Source organism: Oenanthe melanoleuca, chromosome 25 (assembly GCF_029582105.1).
Source record: "Oenanthe melanoleuca isolate GR-GAL-2019-014 chromosome 25, OMel1.0, whole genome shotgun sequence".
In the NCBI taxonomy this organism is placed as follows: Eukaryota; Metazoa; Chordata; class Aves; order Passeriformes; family Muscicapidae; genus Oenanthe; species Oenanthe melanoleuca.
The window spans coordinates 5,835,558-5,853,147 of NC_079358.1; the positions used below are offsets into that span (position 1 = coordinate 5,835,558).

Genomic DNA, 17,590 nt, shown 5'->3' on the forward strand with positions numbered 1-17,590 from the left:
GGGGGCTCTATGGGTCTGAGGCTCATTCTATGGGGTATCTATGGGTCTGAGGGTCACTCTATGGGGTATCTATGGGTCGGGGGGGTATCTATGGGTCTCTAACTACCCCCCCTGCCCCCCAGGATCCGGTTCCTGCTGGGGGGGGGCTCTGTGTGTCTATGGGGTTTCTATGGGTCTGAGGCTCATTCTATGGGTCTGGGGGTGACTCTTTGGGTCTGTGGGGTATCTATGGGTCCAGGGGTGACTCTCTCTGCCCCCCAGGATCCGGTTCCTGCTGGGTGGGCTCTGTGTGTCCATGGGGTATCTATGGGTCTGTGGGGTATCTATGGGTCTGGGGGTGACTCTCATTGCACCCCCAGGATCCGGTTCCTGCTGGGGGTTCCTGGGGGGCCTCTATGGGTCTGGGGCTCATTCTATGGGTCTGGGGGTCACTCTATGGGTCTGGGGGTCACTCTTTGGAGTATCTATGGGTCCGGGGGGTATCTATGGGTCTCTGATTGCCCCCCTGCCCCCCAGGATCCGGTTCCTGCTGGGGGGGCTTCTATGGGTCCGGTGCTCATTCTATGGGGTATCTATGGGTCCGGGGGGTATCTATGGGTCCGGGGGTCAATCTATGGGTCCGGGGGTGACTCTGATTGCCCCCCCTGCCCCCCAGGATCCGGTTCCTGCTGGGGGGCTCTATGTGTCTGAGGCTCATTCTATGGGTCTGGGGGTCACTCTATGGGGTACCTATGGGTCTGGGGGGTTTCTATGGGTCCGGGAGGTATCTATGGGTCTCTGACTGCCCCCCTGCCCCCCAGGATCCGGTTCCTGCTGGGGGGCCGCCACGGCGAGTTCCGCTTCGTGCCGCCCCCCGGCTACGCCCCGTGCGCGGAGGCGCTGCTGCCCCGGGAGCGGCTGCGCCTGGAGCCGCTGACCTGTTACCGGGGCGGGGCCGCGCCCCCGGGAGCGCGCAGCCTGCGGGGCCCCACCCGAGCCCTGCCCCACACCGCCTTCACCCCCTGCCCCGTGGACACCGCCCAGGTCAGTGGGAGGGGGATTTGGGGGGATTAAAGGGGGTTTGGGGAGGTTTAGGGGTGATTAGAATGGGGACTGGGGAGGGTTTGGGGGGATTCAAGGGGGTTTGGGGGGATTGGAATAGGATTTGGGGTGATTGAAGGAGGTTTGGGGGGGATTTGGGGGGATTGAAGGGGGCCTGGGGGAAGTTTAGGGGGTTTTGGGGTTACTGGGACGGGATTTGGGGGATTGAAGGGGATTTGGGGGTGTTTGGGGGGGATTGGAATGGGTTTTAAGGGGTTTAAAGGGGGTTTGGGGGGGTTTTGGGGTGGAGTTTGGGGGGATTGAAGGAGGTTTGGGGGCATTGGGATGGGGTTTGGGGGGTTTTGTAGGGGTTTAAAGGAGGTTTGGGGTGGTTGGGACAGGATTTGGGGGGGTTGAAGGAGGTTTGGGGGGGGGATTTGGGGGGGGGGTTTAGGGGAAATTGGGACAGGATTTGGGGGGATTGAAGGAGGTTTGGGGGGATTGGGATGGAGTTTGGGGGCGGTTTGGGGGGTTTTGGGGTTACTGGGACAGGATTTGGGGGGATTGAAGGGGATTTGGGGGGATTTAGGGGGGATTGAATGGGGTTTTTGGGGGGTTTTGGGGTGGTTGGGACAGGATTTGGGGGGGTTGAAGGGGGTCTGGGGGTGATTTGGGGGAGGTTTGGGGAAATTGGGACGGGATTTGGGGGGATTGAAAGGAATTTTTGGGGTTTTCAGGGGGGATTTTGGGGATTTGAAGGAGATCTTGGGGTTGTTAAAGGGGATTTTTGTGGGTTTTGAAAGGAATTTTGGGGTTTTTAAAGGGGATTTTGAGGGGGTTTTGTGGGTTTTGAGGGGGATTTTGGGGTTTTTAAAGGGGATTTTTGGGAATTTTGGGGAGTTTTAAAGGGGATTTTTGGGGATTTTGGGGCGGATTTTGGGGTTTTTGAGGGGGATTTTGGGGATTTTGTGGGTTTTGAGGGGGATTTTGGGGTGGATTTCAGGGTTTTGAAAGGGATTTTGGGGTTTTGAAGGGAATTTTTGAGGGGGGATTTTGGAGATTTTGAGGGGGATTTTGGATATTTGAAGGAGATTTTGGGGATTTTGAAAGGAATTTTGGGGTTTTGGAAAGGAATTTTGGGGGGTTTTGAGGGGAATTTTGGGGAGTTTTGAGGAGGATTTTTTGGATTTTGGGGTTTTGAAAGGAATTTTTGTGAGTTTTGAAGGGAATTTGGGGGGGGTTTTGGGGGAGATTTTGGGGTTTTTGAGAGGGATTTTGGGATTTTGTGGGTTTTGAGGGGAATTTTGTGGGTTTTGAGGGGGATTTTGGGGTGGATTTCAGGGTTTTGAGGGGGATTTTGGGGTTTTTGAGGGGAATTTGGGGGTTTTGAAGGGAATTTTGGGGGGGATTTTGGAGATTTTGAGGGGGATTTTGGATATTTGAAGGAGATTTTGGGGATTTTGAAAGGAATTTTGGGGTTTTGGAAAGAAATTTTGGGGGGTTTTGAGGGGAATTTTGGGGAGTTTTGAGGAGGATTTATTGGATTTTGTGGGTTTTGAGGGGAATTTTGGGGTGGATTTCACGGTTTTGAGAGGGATTTTGGGGCGGATTTCAGGGTTTTGAAAGGGATTTTGGGGTTTTTGAGGGGAATTTGGGGGTTTTGAAGGGAATTTTGGATATTTGAAGGAGATTTTGGGGATTTTTGAAAGGAATTTTGGGGTTTTGGAAGAAATTTTGGGGGGTTTTGAGGGGAATTTTGGGGAGTTTTGAGGAGGATTTTTTGGATTTTGTGAGTTTTGAGGGGGAATTTTGGGATTTTGGGGGTCCCACAGCCCGATTTCCCCTCCCCCAGATCGTGCTGCCCCCGCACCTGGAGCGGATCCGGGAGAAGTTGGCAGAAAACATCCACGAGCTCTGGGCCCTGACCCGCATCGAGCAGGGCTGGACCTACGGGCCCGTGAGTGGGGGAGTGGGTTTTTTTTGGCTTTTTTTTTTTTTTTTTGGTTTGGTTTGGTTTTGTTTTTTTTTTTTTTTTTTTTTTTTTGGGGTTGTTTTCTTGGGGGTTCTTTTGGGGTTTTTTTTTGGTTTTTTTGATTTTTTTTTTTTTGTTTTTTTTCGGGTTTTTGGGGTCCCCCATTCCTGATTTTTTGGGATTGGGGTTTCCCCCATTCCTGATTGATTTTTGGGGTTCCCCATTTCTGACCCTTTTTTTGGGGTTTTTTTTGTTTCCTTGGGTTGTTTTTTTGGGTTTTTTGGAGGATTTTTGGAGGATTATTTTGGGGTTTTTTGGGGTTGAGGTTTTTTTTGGGTTTTTTTTTGGGTTTTTTTTTTTTTTTTGTTTTTTTTTTTTTGGGATTTTTTTTTTTTTTGGGTTGTTTTCTTGGGGTTTTTTTTGGGGTTTTTTTTGTTTGGTTTTTTTTGGTTTTTTTTGGGGTTTTTTTGGGTTTTTGGGGTCCCCCATTCCTGATTTTTTGGGATTGGGGTCCCCCCCACCCACACTGAATTTTTGGGGTTCCCCATTTCTGACCCTTTTTTTGGGGTTTTTTTTTGCTTCCTTGGGTTGTTTTTTTTGGGTTTGTTTGGAGGATTTTTTGAGGATTATTTTGGGGTTTTTGGGGGTTTTTTGTGGTTTTTTGAGGTTTTTTTTGGCTTGGTTTTTGGGTTTTTTTTTGTTTTTGTTTTTGGTTTTTTTTGGGTTGTTTTCTTGGGGGTTTTTTTGGGGTTTTTGTTTGTTTGTTTTTTTTTGTTTGTTTTTTTTTTGTTTTTTTTTCGGGTTTTTGGGGTCCCCCATTCCTGATTTTTTGGGATTGGGGTCCCCCCAGCCAGGCTGATTTTTGGGGTTCCCCATTTCTGACCCTTTTTTTGGGGTTTTTTTTTGTTTCCTTGGGTTGTTTTTTTTGGGTTTTTTTGGAGGATTTTTTTGAGGATTATTTTGGGGTTTTTTGGGGTTTTTTGAGGGTATTTTTGGCTTGTTTTTTGGTGGTTTTTTTTTTTTTTTTTTTTGGGTTGTTTTCTTGGGGGTTTTTTGGTGGTTTTTTTTTTTGGTTTTTTTTTGTTTTTTTGTTTTTTTTTTTTGTTTTTTTTTTTTTTTTTTTTTTTTTTTTTTGTTTTTGTTTTTTTGTTTTTTTTTTTTTTTGCTTTTTTTTTGATTTCCTTTCCGGGTTTTTGGGGTTCCCCCCCACCCACACTGAATTTTGGGGTGCCCCATTTCTGACCCTTTTTTTGGGGTTTTTTTGGGTGTTTTTTGGGGTTTTTTGGGGTTTTTTTTTTGTTTTTTTAGGTTGGGTTTTTTATTTAATTTTTTTTTCGGGTTTTTGGGGTCCCCCCATTCCTGTTTGGGGTTCCCCCACCCAGACTGAATTTTGGGGTGCCCCCATTTCTGACCCTTTATTTGAGATTTTTTAGGAGGTTTTTTTTTGTTTTTTTGGGCTTTTTTGGGGTTTTTTTTGCGGTTTTTTTTGGTGGGTTTTTTTTTTTTTTTCGGGTTTTTGGGGTTCCCCCATTCCTAATTTTTTGGGATTGGGGTTCCCCCATTCCTGGCTGATTTTTGGGGTGCCCCCAGGTGCGGGATGACGTGCAGCACCTGCACCCCTGCCGTATTTTTGGGTTTTTTTTTGGGGTTTTTTGGGGTTTTTTGGGGTTTTTTGGGGTTTTTTTTTGGTTTTTTGGGTCGGGCTTTTTTTTTAAATTTTTTTTTTTCGGGTTTTTGGGGTCCCCCCGTTCCTGTTTGGGGTTCCCCCACCCAGACTGAATTTTGGGGTGCCCCATTTCTGACCCTTTTTTTGGGATTTTTTTGGGTTGTTTTTTTTTCTTCCTTTTTTCTTTTTTTTTTTTTTTTTTTTTTAATTGTTTTTTGTTATTTTTGTTTTTTGGGGTTTTCTTGGGGGGTTTTTTGGGTGTTTTTTGAGGTTTTTTGTTTTGTTTTTTTTGTTTGTTTTTTGGGTTGCTTTGGGTTGTTTTTTGGGTTTTTTTTGGGTTTTTTTTTGTTTTTTGAGATTTTTTTTTTTTGTTTTTTTTAATTTTTCGGGTTTTTGGGGTTCCCCCATTCCTGACTGATTTTTGGGGTGCCCCCAGGTGCGGGATGACGTGCAGCACCTGCACCCCTACCATATTTTTGGGGGTTTTTTGGGGTTTTTTGGGGTTTTTTTTGGTTTTTTGGGTCGGGCTTTTTTTTTAATTTTTTTTTTTGGGGTTTTTGGGGTTCCCCCGTTCCTGACTGATTTTTGGGGTGCCCCCAGGTGCGGGATGACGTGCAGCACCTGCACCCCTGCTGTATTTTTGGGGTTTTTTTTGGGGGGTTTTTTGGGTTTTCTTGGGTTGGGTTTTTTTTTTTTTATTTTTTTTTTATTTTTATTTTTTTTATTTTTTTTATTTTTTGGGGGGGGTTTTTGGGGTTCCCCCATTCCTGACTGGGGGTTCCCCCCCACCCACACTGAATTTTGGGGTGCCCCATTTCTGTCCCTTTTTTTGGGGTTTTTTTTGGGTGTTTTTTGGGTGTTTTTTGGGGTTTTTTGGGATTTTTTGGGGTTTTTCGGGTTGGGCTTTTTTTTTAATTTTTTTTTTTCGGGTTTTTGGGGTTCCCCCGTTCCTGACTGATTTTTGGGGTGCCCCCAGGTGCGGGATGACGTGCAGCACCTGCACCCCTGCCGTATTTTTGGGTGTTTTTTGGGGGTTTTTTGGGGTTTTTTGGGGGTTTTTTTTGGTTTTTTGGGTCGGGCTTTTTTTTTAATTTTTTTTTTTCGGGTTTTTGGGGTTCCCCCATTCCTGACTGATTTTTGGGGTGCCCCCAGGTGCGGGATGACGTGCAGCACCTGCACCCCTGCCTGCTGAGCTTCCAGAACCTGCCCGAGCCCGAGCGCGGCTACAACCTGCAGATGTCGGGGGAGACCCTCAAGTGAGAGAATTTGGGGGTTCCCCCTTCTGGGGTGACCCCAAAACCTGCTGGGAAAAGGGAATGGGAAATTTTGGGGTGTCAGCCCAAAATTGGGAAAATTTCGGGGGAGTTTTGGGGTCTCCCCCCTCAGTTTTTGGGGAATTTCAGGGTCCTCCCCTCATATTTTGGGGGGTTTGAGGAGTCCAAAATTTTGGGGTTCCCCATTTTTGGGGTGACCCCAAAACCCCCTGGGAAACGGGAATGGGAAATTTTGGGGTGTCAGCTCAAAACTGGGAAAATTTGGGGTCCCCTGTGAGATTGGGGATGATTTTGGGGGGTTTTAGGGTTCCAAAATTTGGGGGTGCTGATTTTTGGGGTGACCCCAAAACCCGCTGGGAAAAGGGAATGGGAAATTTTGGGGGGCAGCCCAAATTTGGGAAAATTTCGGGGGAGTTTTGGGGTCCCCCCCCTCATTTTTTGGGGAATTTTAGGGTTCCAAAATTTGGGGGTTCCCCATTTTTGGGGTGACCCCAAAACCCCCTGGGAAACGAGAATGGGAAATTTTGGGGTGTCAGCCCAAAATTGGGAAAATTTCGGGTCCCCTGGGGATGATTTTTGGGGATTTTAGGGTTCCAAAATTTGGGGGTTCCCCGTTTTTAGGGTGACCCCAAAACCCGCTGGGAAAAGGGGATGGGAAATTTTGGGGTGTCAGCCCAAAATTGGGAAAATTTGGGGTCCCCTGGATATGATTTTTGGGGATTTTAGGGTTCCAAAATTTGGGGGTGCTGATTTTTGGGGTGACCCCAAAACCCGCTGGGAAAAGGGAATGGGAAATTTTGGGGTGTCAGCCCAAATTTGGGAAGATTTGGGGTCCCCTGTGAGCCTGGGGGGTGATTTTGGGGGGTTTTAGGGTTCCAGAATTTCGGGGTTCTCCCTTTTTGGGGTGACCCCAAAACCCGCTGGGAAAAGGGAATGGGAAATTTTGGGGGGGCAGCCCAAATTTGGGAGGATTTGGGGGGGTTTTGGGGTCCCCCCTTCATTTTTTGGGAGGTTTTGGGGTCCCCCTCTCATTTTTTGGGGGGCTTTAGGGGCCCGAAATTTGGGGGTTCCCCATTTTTGGGGTGACCCCAAAACCCGCTGGGAAAAGGGAATGGGAAATTTTAGGGGGGCAGCCCAAAATTGGGAAAGATTTGGGGTCCCCTGTGAACCTGGGGATGATTTTTGGGGTCCCTCCCCCTCAGATTTGGGGAAATTTGGGGGTTCCTCCTTTTTGGGGTGACCCCAAAACCCGCTGGGGGAGGGAATGGGAAATTTTGGGGGACAGCCAAAAATTGGGGGTTTTGAGGGGTCCAAAATTTTGGGGTGCTGATTTTTGGGGTTTGAGGGTTCCCAAATTTTGGGGTGCTGGTTTTTGGGGTGATTTTTGGGGTGCTGATTTTTGGGGTTTGAGGGTTCCCAAATTTTGGGGTGCTGATTTTTGGGGTGCTGATTTTTGGGGTTCTGAGGGTTCCCAAATTTTGGGGTGCTGGTTTTTGGGGTGCGGATTTTTGGGTGATTTTTGGGGTGCTGATTTTTGGGGTGCTGGGTTTTGGGTTGATGGTTTTTGGGGTTCTGAGGGTTCCCAAATTTTGGGGTGCTGATTTTTGGGGTGCTGATTTTGGGGGTTCTGAGGGTTCCCAAATTTTGGGGTGCTGATTTTTTGGGGTGATTTTTGGGTTATGATTTTTGGGGTGCTGGTTTTTGGGGTGCTGATTTTTGGGGTAATTTTTGGGGTGCTGATTTTTGGGGTTTTGAGGGTTCCCAAATTTGGGGGTGCTGATTTTTGGGGTGATTTTTGGGTTATGATTTTTGGGGTGATTTTTGGGTGATTTTTGGGTTATGATTTTTGGGGTGGTTTTTGGGGTGCTGATTTTTGGGGTGATTTTTGGGGTGCTGATTTTTGGGGGTTCTGAGGGTTCCCAAATTTTGGGGTGCTGATTTTTGGGGTGCTGATTTTTGGGTGATTTTTGGGTTATGATTTTTGGGGTGCTGATTTTTGGGGTGCTGATTTTTTGGGGGCCCCCAGGACGCTCCTGGCCCTCGGCTGCCACGTGGGAATGGCCGACGAAAAAGCCGAAGAGAACCTGAAAAAAATCAAACTGCCAAAATCGTGAGTTTGGGGGGACAAAATCCCAAAATCCCAAAATCCCAGTTTGGGGGAGCCCCAAAATCCCAAAATCCCAAATTCCAAAATCCCAGTTTTTCGATCCCCAAAATCCCAGTTTGGTGGGGTCCCCAAAATCCAAAATCCCAAAATTCCAGTTTGGGGATCCCTAAAATCCCAAAATCCCAGTTTAGGGGGGCCCAAAAAATCCCAAAATCCCAGTTTGGGGATCCCCAAAATCCCAAATCACAGTTTGGGGGGGCCCAAAAATCCCAAATCCCAAAATCCCAGTTTGGGGGAGTCCCTAAATCCCAAAATCCCAAATCCCAGTTTGAGGGTCCCCAAAATCCCAAATCCCAAATTCCAAAATCCCAGTTTTTGGATCCCCAAAATCCCAGTTTGGCGGGGGGGGGGGGGGGGTCCCCAAAATCCCAGTTTGGGGGGGCCCAGAATCCCCAAAATCCCACTTTGGGGGTCACTAAAATCCCAAAATCACAGTTTGAGGGTCCCCAAAATCCCAGTTTGGGGGGTCCAAAATCCCAAATCCCAAATTCCAAAATCCCAGTTTTTGGATCCCCAAAATCCCAGTTTGGCGGGGGGGGGGGGGGGGTCCCCAAAATCCCAAAATCCCAGTTTGGGGGGGGCCCAGAATCCCCAAAATTCCAAAATCCCAGTTTGGGGGGGCCCAAAATCCAAAAATCCCAAATCCCAAAATCCCAGTTTGGGGGTCCCCAAAATCCCAGTTTAGGGGGGTCCCTAAAATCCCAAATCCCAGTTTGGGGGTCACTAAAATCCCAAAATCCCACTTTGGGGAATCCCCAAAATCCCAGTTTGGGTGGGTCCCCAAAACCCCAAAATCCCAGTTTGGGGGATCTGGGGGCTCCCCAAAATCCCAGTTTGGGGGATCCCTAAAATCCCAAAATCCCAGTTTGGGTGGGTCCCCAAAATACCAAAATCCCAGTTTGGGGATCCCCAAAATCCCAGTTTGGGGGGATTCCCAAAATCCCAGTTTGGGGGTCCCCAAAATCCCAGTTTGGGGGATCTGGGGGCTCCCCAAAATCCCAGTTTGGGGATCCCTAAAATCCCAGTTTGGGGGATCTGGGGGCTCCCCAAAATGCCAGTTTGGGGATCCCTAAAATCCCAAAATCCCAGTTTGGGGATCCCCAAAATCCCAGTTTGGGGGATCTGGGGGCTCCCCACAATCCCAGTTTGGGGATCCCTAAAATCCCAAAATCCCAGTTTGGGGGGGTCCCCAAAATCCCAGTTTGTGGGGACTGGGGATTCCCAAAATCCCAGTTTGGGGGTCCCCAAAAATCCTAGTTTAGGGGATCCCTAAAACCCCAAAATCCCAGTTTAGAGGGGCTGGGAGGTCCCAAAATCCCAAATCCCAGTTTAGGGGCTGAGGGCTCCCCAAAATCCCAGTTTGGGGATCCCCAAAATCCCAAAATCCCAGTTTGGGGGGTCCCCCAAATCCCAAAATCCCAGTTTGGGGATCCCCAAAATCCCAAATCACAGTTTGGGGGGGCCCAAAAATCCCAAATCCCAAAATCCCAGTTTGGGGGATCCCTAAATCCCAAAATCCCAAATCCCAGTTTGAGGGTCCCCAAAATCCCAGTTTGGGGGGCCCAAAATCCCAAATTCCAAAATCCCAGTTTTTGGATCCCCAAAATCCCAGTTTGGCGGGGGGGGGGAGGTCCCCAAAATCCCAAAATCCCAGTTTGGTGGGGCCCAGAATCCCCAAAATTCCAAAATCCCAGTTTGGGGGGGGCCCAAAATCCAAAAATCCCAAATCCCAAGATCCCAGTTTGGGGGTCCCCAAAATCCCAGTTTAGGGGGGTCGCTAAAATCCCAAATCCCAGTTTGGGGGTCACTAAAATCCCAAAATCCCACTTTGGGGATCCCTAAAATCCCAGTTTGGGGGATCTGGGGGCTCCCCAAAATCCCAGTTTGGGGATCCCTAAAATCCCAAAATCCCAGTTTGGGGGTCACTAAAATCCCAAAATCCCAGTTTGGGGATCCCCAAAATCCCAGTTTGGGGATCCCTAAAATCCCAAAATCCCAGTTTGGGGATCACCAAAATCCCAGTTTGGGGGATCCCTAAAACCCCAAAATCCCAGTTTGGGGGGGCTGGGAGGTCCCAAAATCCCAAATCCCAGTTTAGGGGCTGAGGGCTCCCCAAAATCCCAGTTTGGGGATCCCCAAAATCCCAAAATCCAGTTTGGGGGTCCCCAAAATCCCAAATTCCAGTTTGGGGTCCTTAATGGAAAATCCCAGTCTGGGATAATCCCAGTTTGGTTTGGGATTTCCCAGTTTGAATTCAGGATTTCCCAGTTTCGCTTTGGGATTTCCCAGTTTGGGCTGGGATTTCCCAATTTTGGGGAACCGGGGGGAATTTTTGGGATGGTTTTTGGGGTCCCCCAGGTGTGTGACCCCCCCAAATTCCCCCCCAGGTACCCCATGTCCAACAGGTGAAGTTTGGGATTTGTTATCCCAGTTTGAATTCAGGATTTCCCAGTTTGCTTTGGGATTTCCCAGTTTGGGCTGGGATTTCCCAATTTTGGGGTACTGGGGGGAATTTTTGGGATGGTTTTTGGGGTCCCCCAGGTGTGTGACCCCCCCGAAATTCCCCCCCACGTACCCCATGTCCAACAGGTGAAGTTTGGGATTCAATATCCCAGTTTCGGTTTGGGATTTCCCAGTTTGAATTTGGGATTTCCCAGTTTCGCTTTGGGATTTCCCAGTTTGGGCTGGGATTTCCCAATTTTGGGGTACTGGGGGGAATTCTTGGGATGGTTTTTGGGGTCCCCCAGGTGTGTGACCCCCCCGAATTCCCCCCCAGGTACCCCAAGTCCAACAGGTGAAGGTTGTGTTGAGACATCCCAGTTTGGTTTGGGATTTCCCAGTTTGATTCGGGATTTCCCAGTTTGAATTTGGGATTTCCCAGTTTGGGCTGGAATTTCCCAGTTTGGGCTACCAGAGGAGGTTCTGGGGGATCATTTTTGGGGTCCCCCAGGTGTGTGACCCCCCAAATTTCCCCCCAGGTACCCCATGTCCAACAGGTGAAGGTTGGGATTTGATATCCCAGTTTGGTTTGGGATTTCCCAGTTTGAATTTGGGATTTCCCAGTTTGGGCTGGGATTTCCCAGTTTGGACTGGGATTTCCCAATTTTGGGGTACTGGGGGCAATTTTTGGGATGGTTTTTGGGGTCCCCCAGGTGTGTGACCCCCCAAATTCCCCCCCCAGGTACCCCATGTCCAACAGGTGAAGATTGGGATTCAATATCCCAGTTTGGTTTGGGATTTCCCAGTTTGAATTTGAGATTTCCCAGTTTGGGCTGGGATTTCCCAGTTTGGACTGGGATTTCCCAGTTTGGACTGGGATTTCCCAATTTTGGGGTACTGGGGGCAATTTTTGGGATGGTTTTTGGGGTCCCCCAGGTGTGTGACCCCCAAATTCCCCTCTAGGTAACCCAAGTCCAACAGGTGAAGGTTGGGATTCGATATCCCAGTTTGGTTTGGGATTTCCCAGTTTGAATTTAGGATTTCCCAGTTTGGTTTGGGATTTCCCAATTTTGGGGAACTGGGGGGAATTTTTGGGATGGTTTTTGGGGTCCCCCAGGTGTGTGACCCCCCGAATTTCCCCCCCAGGTACCCCAAGTCCAACAGGTGAAGGTTGGGATTCGATATCCCAGTTTGGTTTGGGATTTCCCAGTTTCGCTTTGGGATTTCCCAGTTTGGGCTGGGATTTCCCAATTTTGGGGTACTGGGGGCAATTCTTGGGATGGTTTTTGGGGTCCCCCAGGTGTGTGACCCCCGGAATTTTCCAGGTACACCATGTCCAACGGGTACAAGCCGGCGCCGCTGGACCTGGCGCACGTGCGGCTGACGCCGGCGCAGCTGACGCTGGTCGATCGCCTGGCCGAGAACGGGCACAACGTGTGGGCTCGGGACAGGGTCCAGCAGGGCTGGACCTACAGCACCACCCAGGTGGGAACCCCAAAATTCATCAGTGAACCCCAAAATCCACCTGGGAACCCCAAAATCCCCAAATTCCCACCCAAATCCCACCCAAATCCGGGTTATGGGCACCCAAAAATGGGCTCGGGACAGGGACCAGCAGGGCTGGACCTACAGCACCACCCAGGTGGGAACCCCAAAATTCATCAGTGAACCCCAAAATCCAGCCAGGGAACCCCAAAATCCAACCTGGGAACCCCAAAATCGAACCTGGGAACCTCAAAATCCCCAAAATCCCACCCAAAATCTCACCTAAATCTGGGTTATGGGCACCCAAAAATGGGCTCGGGACAGGGTCCAGCAGGGCTGGACCTACAGCACCACCCGGGTGGGAACCCCAAAAAATCATCAGTGAACCCCAAAATCCAACTTGGGAATCCCAAAATCCAACCTGGGAACCCCAAAATCCCCAAATTCCCACCCAAAATCCCACCCAAATCCGGGTATGGGCACCCAAAAATGGGCTCGGGACAGGGTCCAGCAGGGCTGGACCTGCAGCACCACCCAGGTGGGAACCCCAAAATTTACCTGGGAACCCCAAAATCCAACCTGGGAACCCCAAAATCCCCAAATTCCCACCCAAAATCCCACCCAAATCTGGGTTATGGGCACCCAAAAATGGGCTCGGGACAGGGTCCAACAGGGCTGGACCTACAGCACCACCCAGGTGGGAACCCCAAAATTCATCAGTGAACCCCAAAATCCAGCCTGGGAACCCCAAAATCCCCAAATTCCCACCCAAATCCCATTAAAATCCAGTTATAGACACCCGAGAACGGGCACAACGTGTGGGCTCGGGACAGGGTCCAGCAGGGCTGGACCTACAGCACCACCCAGGTGGGAACCCCAAAAATCATCAATGAACCCCAAAATCCAACCTGGGAACCCCAAAATCCCCAAATTCCCGCCCAAATCCCACCCAAAATCCCACCCAAATCTGGGTATGGACACCCGAGAACGGGCACAACGTGTGGGCTCGGGACAGGGTCCAGCAGGGCTGGACCTACAGCACCACCCAGGTGGGAACCCCAAAATTCATCAGTGAACCCCAAAATCCAACCTGGGAACCCCAAAATCCCCAAATTCCCACCCAAAATCCCACCCAAATCTGGGTTATGGGCACCCAAAAATGGGCTCGGGACAGGGTCCAGCAGGGCTGGACCTACAGCACCACCCAGGTGGGAACCCCAAAAATCATCAGTGAACCCCAAAATCCAGCCAGGGAACCCCAAAATCCCCAAATTCCCACCCAAATCCCACCCAAAATCCCACCCAAATCTGGGTATGGACACCCGAGAACGGGCACAACGTGTGGGCTCGGGACAGGGTCCAGCAGGGCTGGACCTACAGCACCACCCAGGTGGGAACCCCAAAATTCATCAGTGAACCCCAAAATCCAACCTGGGAACCCCAAAATCCAACCAGGAAACCCCAAAATCCCCAAAATCCCACCCAAAATCTCACCTAAATCTGGGTATGGACACCTAAAAATGGGCTCGGGACAGGGTCCAGCAAGGCTGGACCTACAGCACCACCCAGGTGGGAACCCCAAAAATCATCAGTGAACCCCAAAATCCAACCTGGGAGCCCCAAAATCCAGCCAGGGAACCCCAAAATCCCCAAAATCCCACCCAAATCCCACCCAAAATCCCACCTAAATCTGGGTATGGACACCCGAGAACGGGCACAACGTGTGGGCTCGGGACAGGGACCAGCAGGGCTGGACCTACAGCACCACCCAGGTGGGAACCCCAAAATTCATCAGTGAACCCCAAAATTTACCTGGGAACCCCAAAATCCAACCTGGGAATCCCAAAATCCCCAAATTCCCACCCAAAATCTCACCTAAATCCGGGTTATGGGCACCCAAAAACGGGCTCGGGACAGGGACCAGCAGGGCTGGACCTACAGCACCACCCAGGTGGGAACCCCAAAAATCATCAATGAACCCCAAAATCCAGCCAGGGAACCCCAAAATCCAACCTGGGAACCCCAAAATCCCCAAATTCCCACCCAAAATCCCACCCAAATCCGGGTTATGGGCATCCAAAAATGGGCTCGGGACAGGGACCAGCAGGGCTGGACCTACAGCACCACCCAGGTGGGAACCCCAAAAAATCATCAATGAACCCCAAAATCCAGCCAGGGAACCCCAAAATCCAACCTGGGAACCCCAAAATCCAGCCTGGGAACCCCAAAATCCCCAAATTCCCACCCAAATCCCATCCAAATCCGGGTTATGGGCACCCAAAAATGGGCTCGGGACAGGGTCCAGCAGGGCTGGACCTACAGCACCACCCAGGTGGGAACCCCAAAATTCATCAGTGAACCCCAAAATCCAAGCCTGGGAACCCCAAAATCCAACCTGGGAACCTCAAAATCCCCAAAATCCCACCCAAAATCCCACCCAAATCTGGGCATGGACACCTAAAAATGTCCCTTTATGGGGTCCCCATGTCCCTTTTTGGGGTGTCCTTATGTCCATTTTGGGGTCCTCATGTCCCATTTTGGGGTGTCCCCACGTCCCTTTTTGGGGTGTCCCCATGTCCCCCTGTGTCCCCATGTCCATTTTGGTGTCCCCATGTCCATTTTGGTGTCCCCATGTCCCATTTTGGGGTGTCCCAGTGTCCCCATGTCCCTTTTTGGTGTCCCCATGTCCTCCTGTGCCTCTTTTGGGGTGTCCCCATGTCCCCACATCCCTTTTTGGGGTGTCCCAGTGTCCCCATGTCCCTTTTGGTGTCCCCATGTCCCTTTTTAGGGTCCCCATGTCCATTTTTGGGGTGTCCCAGTGTCCCCATGTCCCTTTTGGTGTCCCCATGTCCCATTTTGGGGTGTCCCAGTGTCCCCATGTCCGTTTTGGTGTCCCTATGTCCCTTTTTAGGGTCCCCATGTCCCATTTTGGGGTGTCCCAGTGTCCCCATGTCCCTTTTGGTGTCCCCATGTCCCTTTTTAGGGTCCCCATGTCCATTTTTGGGGTGTCCCAGTGTCCCCATGTCCCTTTTGGGGTGTCCCCATGTCCCTTTTGGTGTCCCCATGTCCCATTTTTGGTGTCCCCATGTCCCTTTTGGTGTCCCCAGGACATCAAGAACAAGCGGAACCCCCGCCTGGTCCCCGACAACCTGCACACCCCGACCCCACTGTCACCTTTTGGGGTGTCCCAGTGTCCCCACGTCCCTTTCTGGGGTCCCCATGTCCTCCTGTGCCCCTTTTGGGGTGTCCCAGTGTCCCCATGTCCCTCTTTGGGGTGTCCCCACGTCCCTTTTTGGGGTGTCCCCATGTCCATTTTGGTGTCCCCATGTCCCATTTTGGGGTGTCCCAGTGTCCCCATGTCCATTTTTGGGGTGTCCCCATGTCCTTCTGTGCCTCTTTTGGGGTGTCCCCATGTCCCCACATCCCTTTTTGGGGTGTCCAGTGTCCCCATGTCCCATTTTTGGTGTCCCCATGTCCCTTTTGGTGTCCCCATGTCCATTTTTGGGGTGTCCCAGTGTCCCCATGTCCCTTTTGGTGTCCCCAGGACATCAAGAACAAGCGGAACCCCCGCCTGGTCCCCTACAACCTGCACACCCCGACCCCACTGTCACCTTTTGGGGTGTCCCAGTGTCCCCGTGTCCCTCTTTGGGGTGTCCCCATGTCCCTTTTTGGGGTGTCCCCATGTCCCCCTGTGTCCCCATGTCCATTTTGGGGTGTCCCCACATCCCTTTTTGGGGTGTCCCCATGTCCATTTTGGTGTCCCCATGTCCATTTTGGTGTCCCCATGTCCCATTTTGGGGTGTCCCAGTGTCCCCATGTCTCTTTTTGGTGTCCCCATGTCCTCCTGTGCCTCTTTTGGGGTGTCCCCATGTCCCCACATCCCTTTTTGGGGTGTCCCAGTGTCCCCATGTCCCTTTTGGTGTCCCCATGTCCCTTTTGGTGTCCCCATGTCCCATTTTGGGGTGTCCCAGTGTCCATTTTGGTGTCCCCATGTCCCTTTTGGTGTCCCCATGTCCCATTTTGGGGTGTCCAGTGTCCCCATGTCCATTTTGGTGTCCCCATGTCCCTTTTGGTGTCCCCATGTCCATTTTTGGGGTGTCCCAGTGTCCCCATGTCCCTTTTGGTGTCCCCATGTCCCTTTTGGTGTCCCCATGTCCATTTTTGGGGTGTTCCAGTGTCCCCATGTCCCTTTTGGTGTCCCCATGTCCCATTTTTGGTGTCCCCATGTCCCTTTTTAGGGTCCCCATGTCCCTTTTGGGGTCCCCGTGTCCCTTTCTGGGGTGTCCCAGTGTCCCCATGTCCCTTTTGGTGTCCCCAGGACATCAAGAACAAGCGGAACCCCCGCCTGGTCCCCGACAACCTGCACACCCCGACCCCACTGTCACCTTTTGGGGTGTCCCAGTGTCCCCATGTCCCATTTTGGGGTGTCCCCGTGTCATTTTGTGTCCCCAGGACATCAAGAACAAGCGGAACCCCCGCCTGGTCCCCTACAACCTGCTGGACGAGGCCACCAAGGCCACCAACCGCGAGAGCCTGTGCCAGGCGGTGAGAACCCTGCTGGGCTACGGCTACAACATCGAGCCCCCGGACCAGGACAGCCGTGAGTGACACCTGGGACACCTGGGGACACCTGGGGACACACCTGAACACACCTGGGGACACCTGGGGGGGTTTGGGGGGTGCAGACCCTGCTGGGCTACGGCTACAACATCGAACCCCCGGACCAGGACAGCCGTGAGTGACACTGGGGACACCTGGGGACACCTGGGGACACCTGGGGACACCTGAACACACCTGGGGACACACCTGGGGGGGTTTGGGGACATCCTGGGGGGTGCAGACCCTGCTGGGCTACGGCTACAACATCGAACCCCCGGACCAGGACAGCCGTGAGTGACACCTGGGCACACCTGGGGACACACCTGGGGACACACCTGAACACACCTGGGGACACCTGGGGACACACCTGGGGGGGTTTGGGGACATCCTGGGGGGTGCAAACCCTGCTGGGCTACGGCTACAACATCGAACCCCCGGACCAGGACAGCCGTGAGTGACACCTGGGGGCACCTGGGGCACACCTGGGGACACCTGGGAACACACCTGGGGACACCTGGGCACACCTGGGAACACACCTGGGGGGGTTTGGGGACATCCTGGGGGGGTTTGGGGACATCCTGGGGGGGTGCAGACCCTGCTGGGCTACGGCTACAACATCGAACCCCCGGACCAGGACAGCCGTGAGTGACACCTGGGGACACCTGGGGACACCTGGGGACACCTGGGCACACCTGGGGACACACCTGGGGACACCTGAACACACCTGGAGACACACCTGGGGACACCTGGGGACACCTGAACACACCTGGGGACACACCTGGGGACACTTTGGGGACACTGTGGGAGGGGTTTGGGGACATTCTTGGTTTTTGGGGCTCCATGTCCCATTTTTGGGGTTCCAGGTCTCATTTTTGGGATTCTCTCGGTCCCGTTTTTGGGGCTCTCTGTGCTCCATTTTTTGAGGTTTCTGGGTGTGATTTTGGGGTTCCATTCCCCATTTTTTTGGG

At 51.5% G+C, this 17,590-nt stretch overlaps 1 protein-coding gene across 1 annotated transcript in view; it reads left to right on the top strand.

The window, feature by feature from the left end:
• Positions 1-750: 750 nt before the first annotated feature.
• LOC130263345 (ryanodine receptor 1-like) overlaps positions 751-17,590 on the top strand; it is a 93,854-nt gene continuing 77,014 nt past the window's right edge. Inside the window, exons 1-6 of the mRNA XM_056510851.1 lie at positions 751-1,023; positions 2,873-2,977; positions 5,811-5,914; positions 7,959-8,042; positions 11,864-12,023; positions 16,476-16,623. Of these exons, the coding sequence (XP_056366826.1) occupies positions 751-1,023; positions 2,873-2,977; positions 5,811-5,914; positions 7,959-8,042; positions 11,864-12,023; positions 16,476-16,623 (874 nt within the window). The remainder of the gene's footprint in view (positions 1,024-2,872; positions 2,978-5,810; positions 5,915-7,958; positions 8,043-11,863; positions 12,024-16,475; positions 16,624-17,590) is intronic.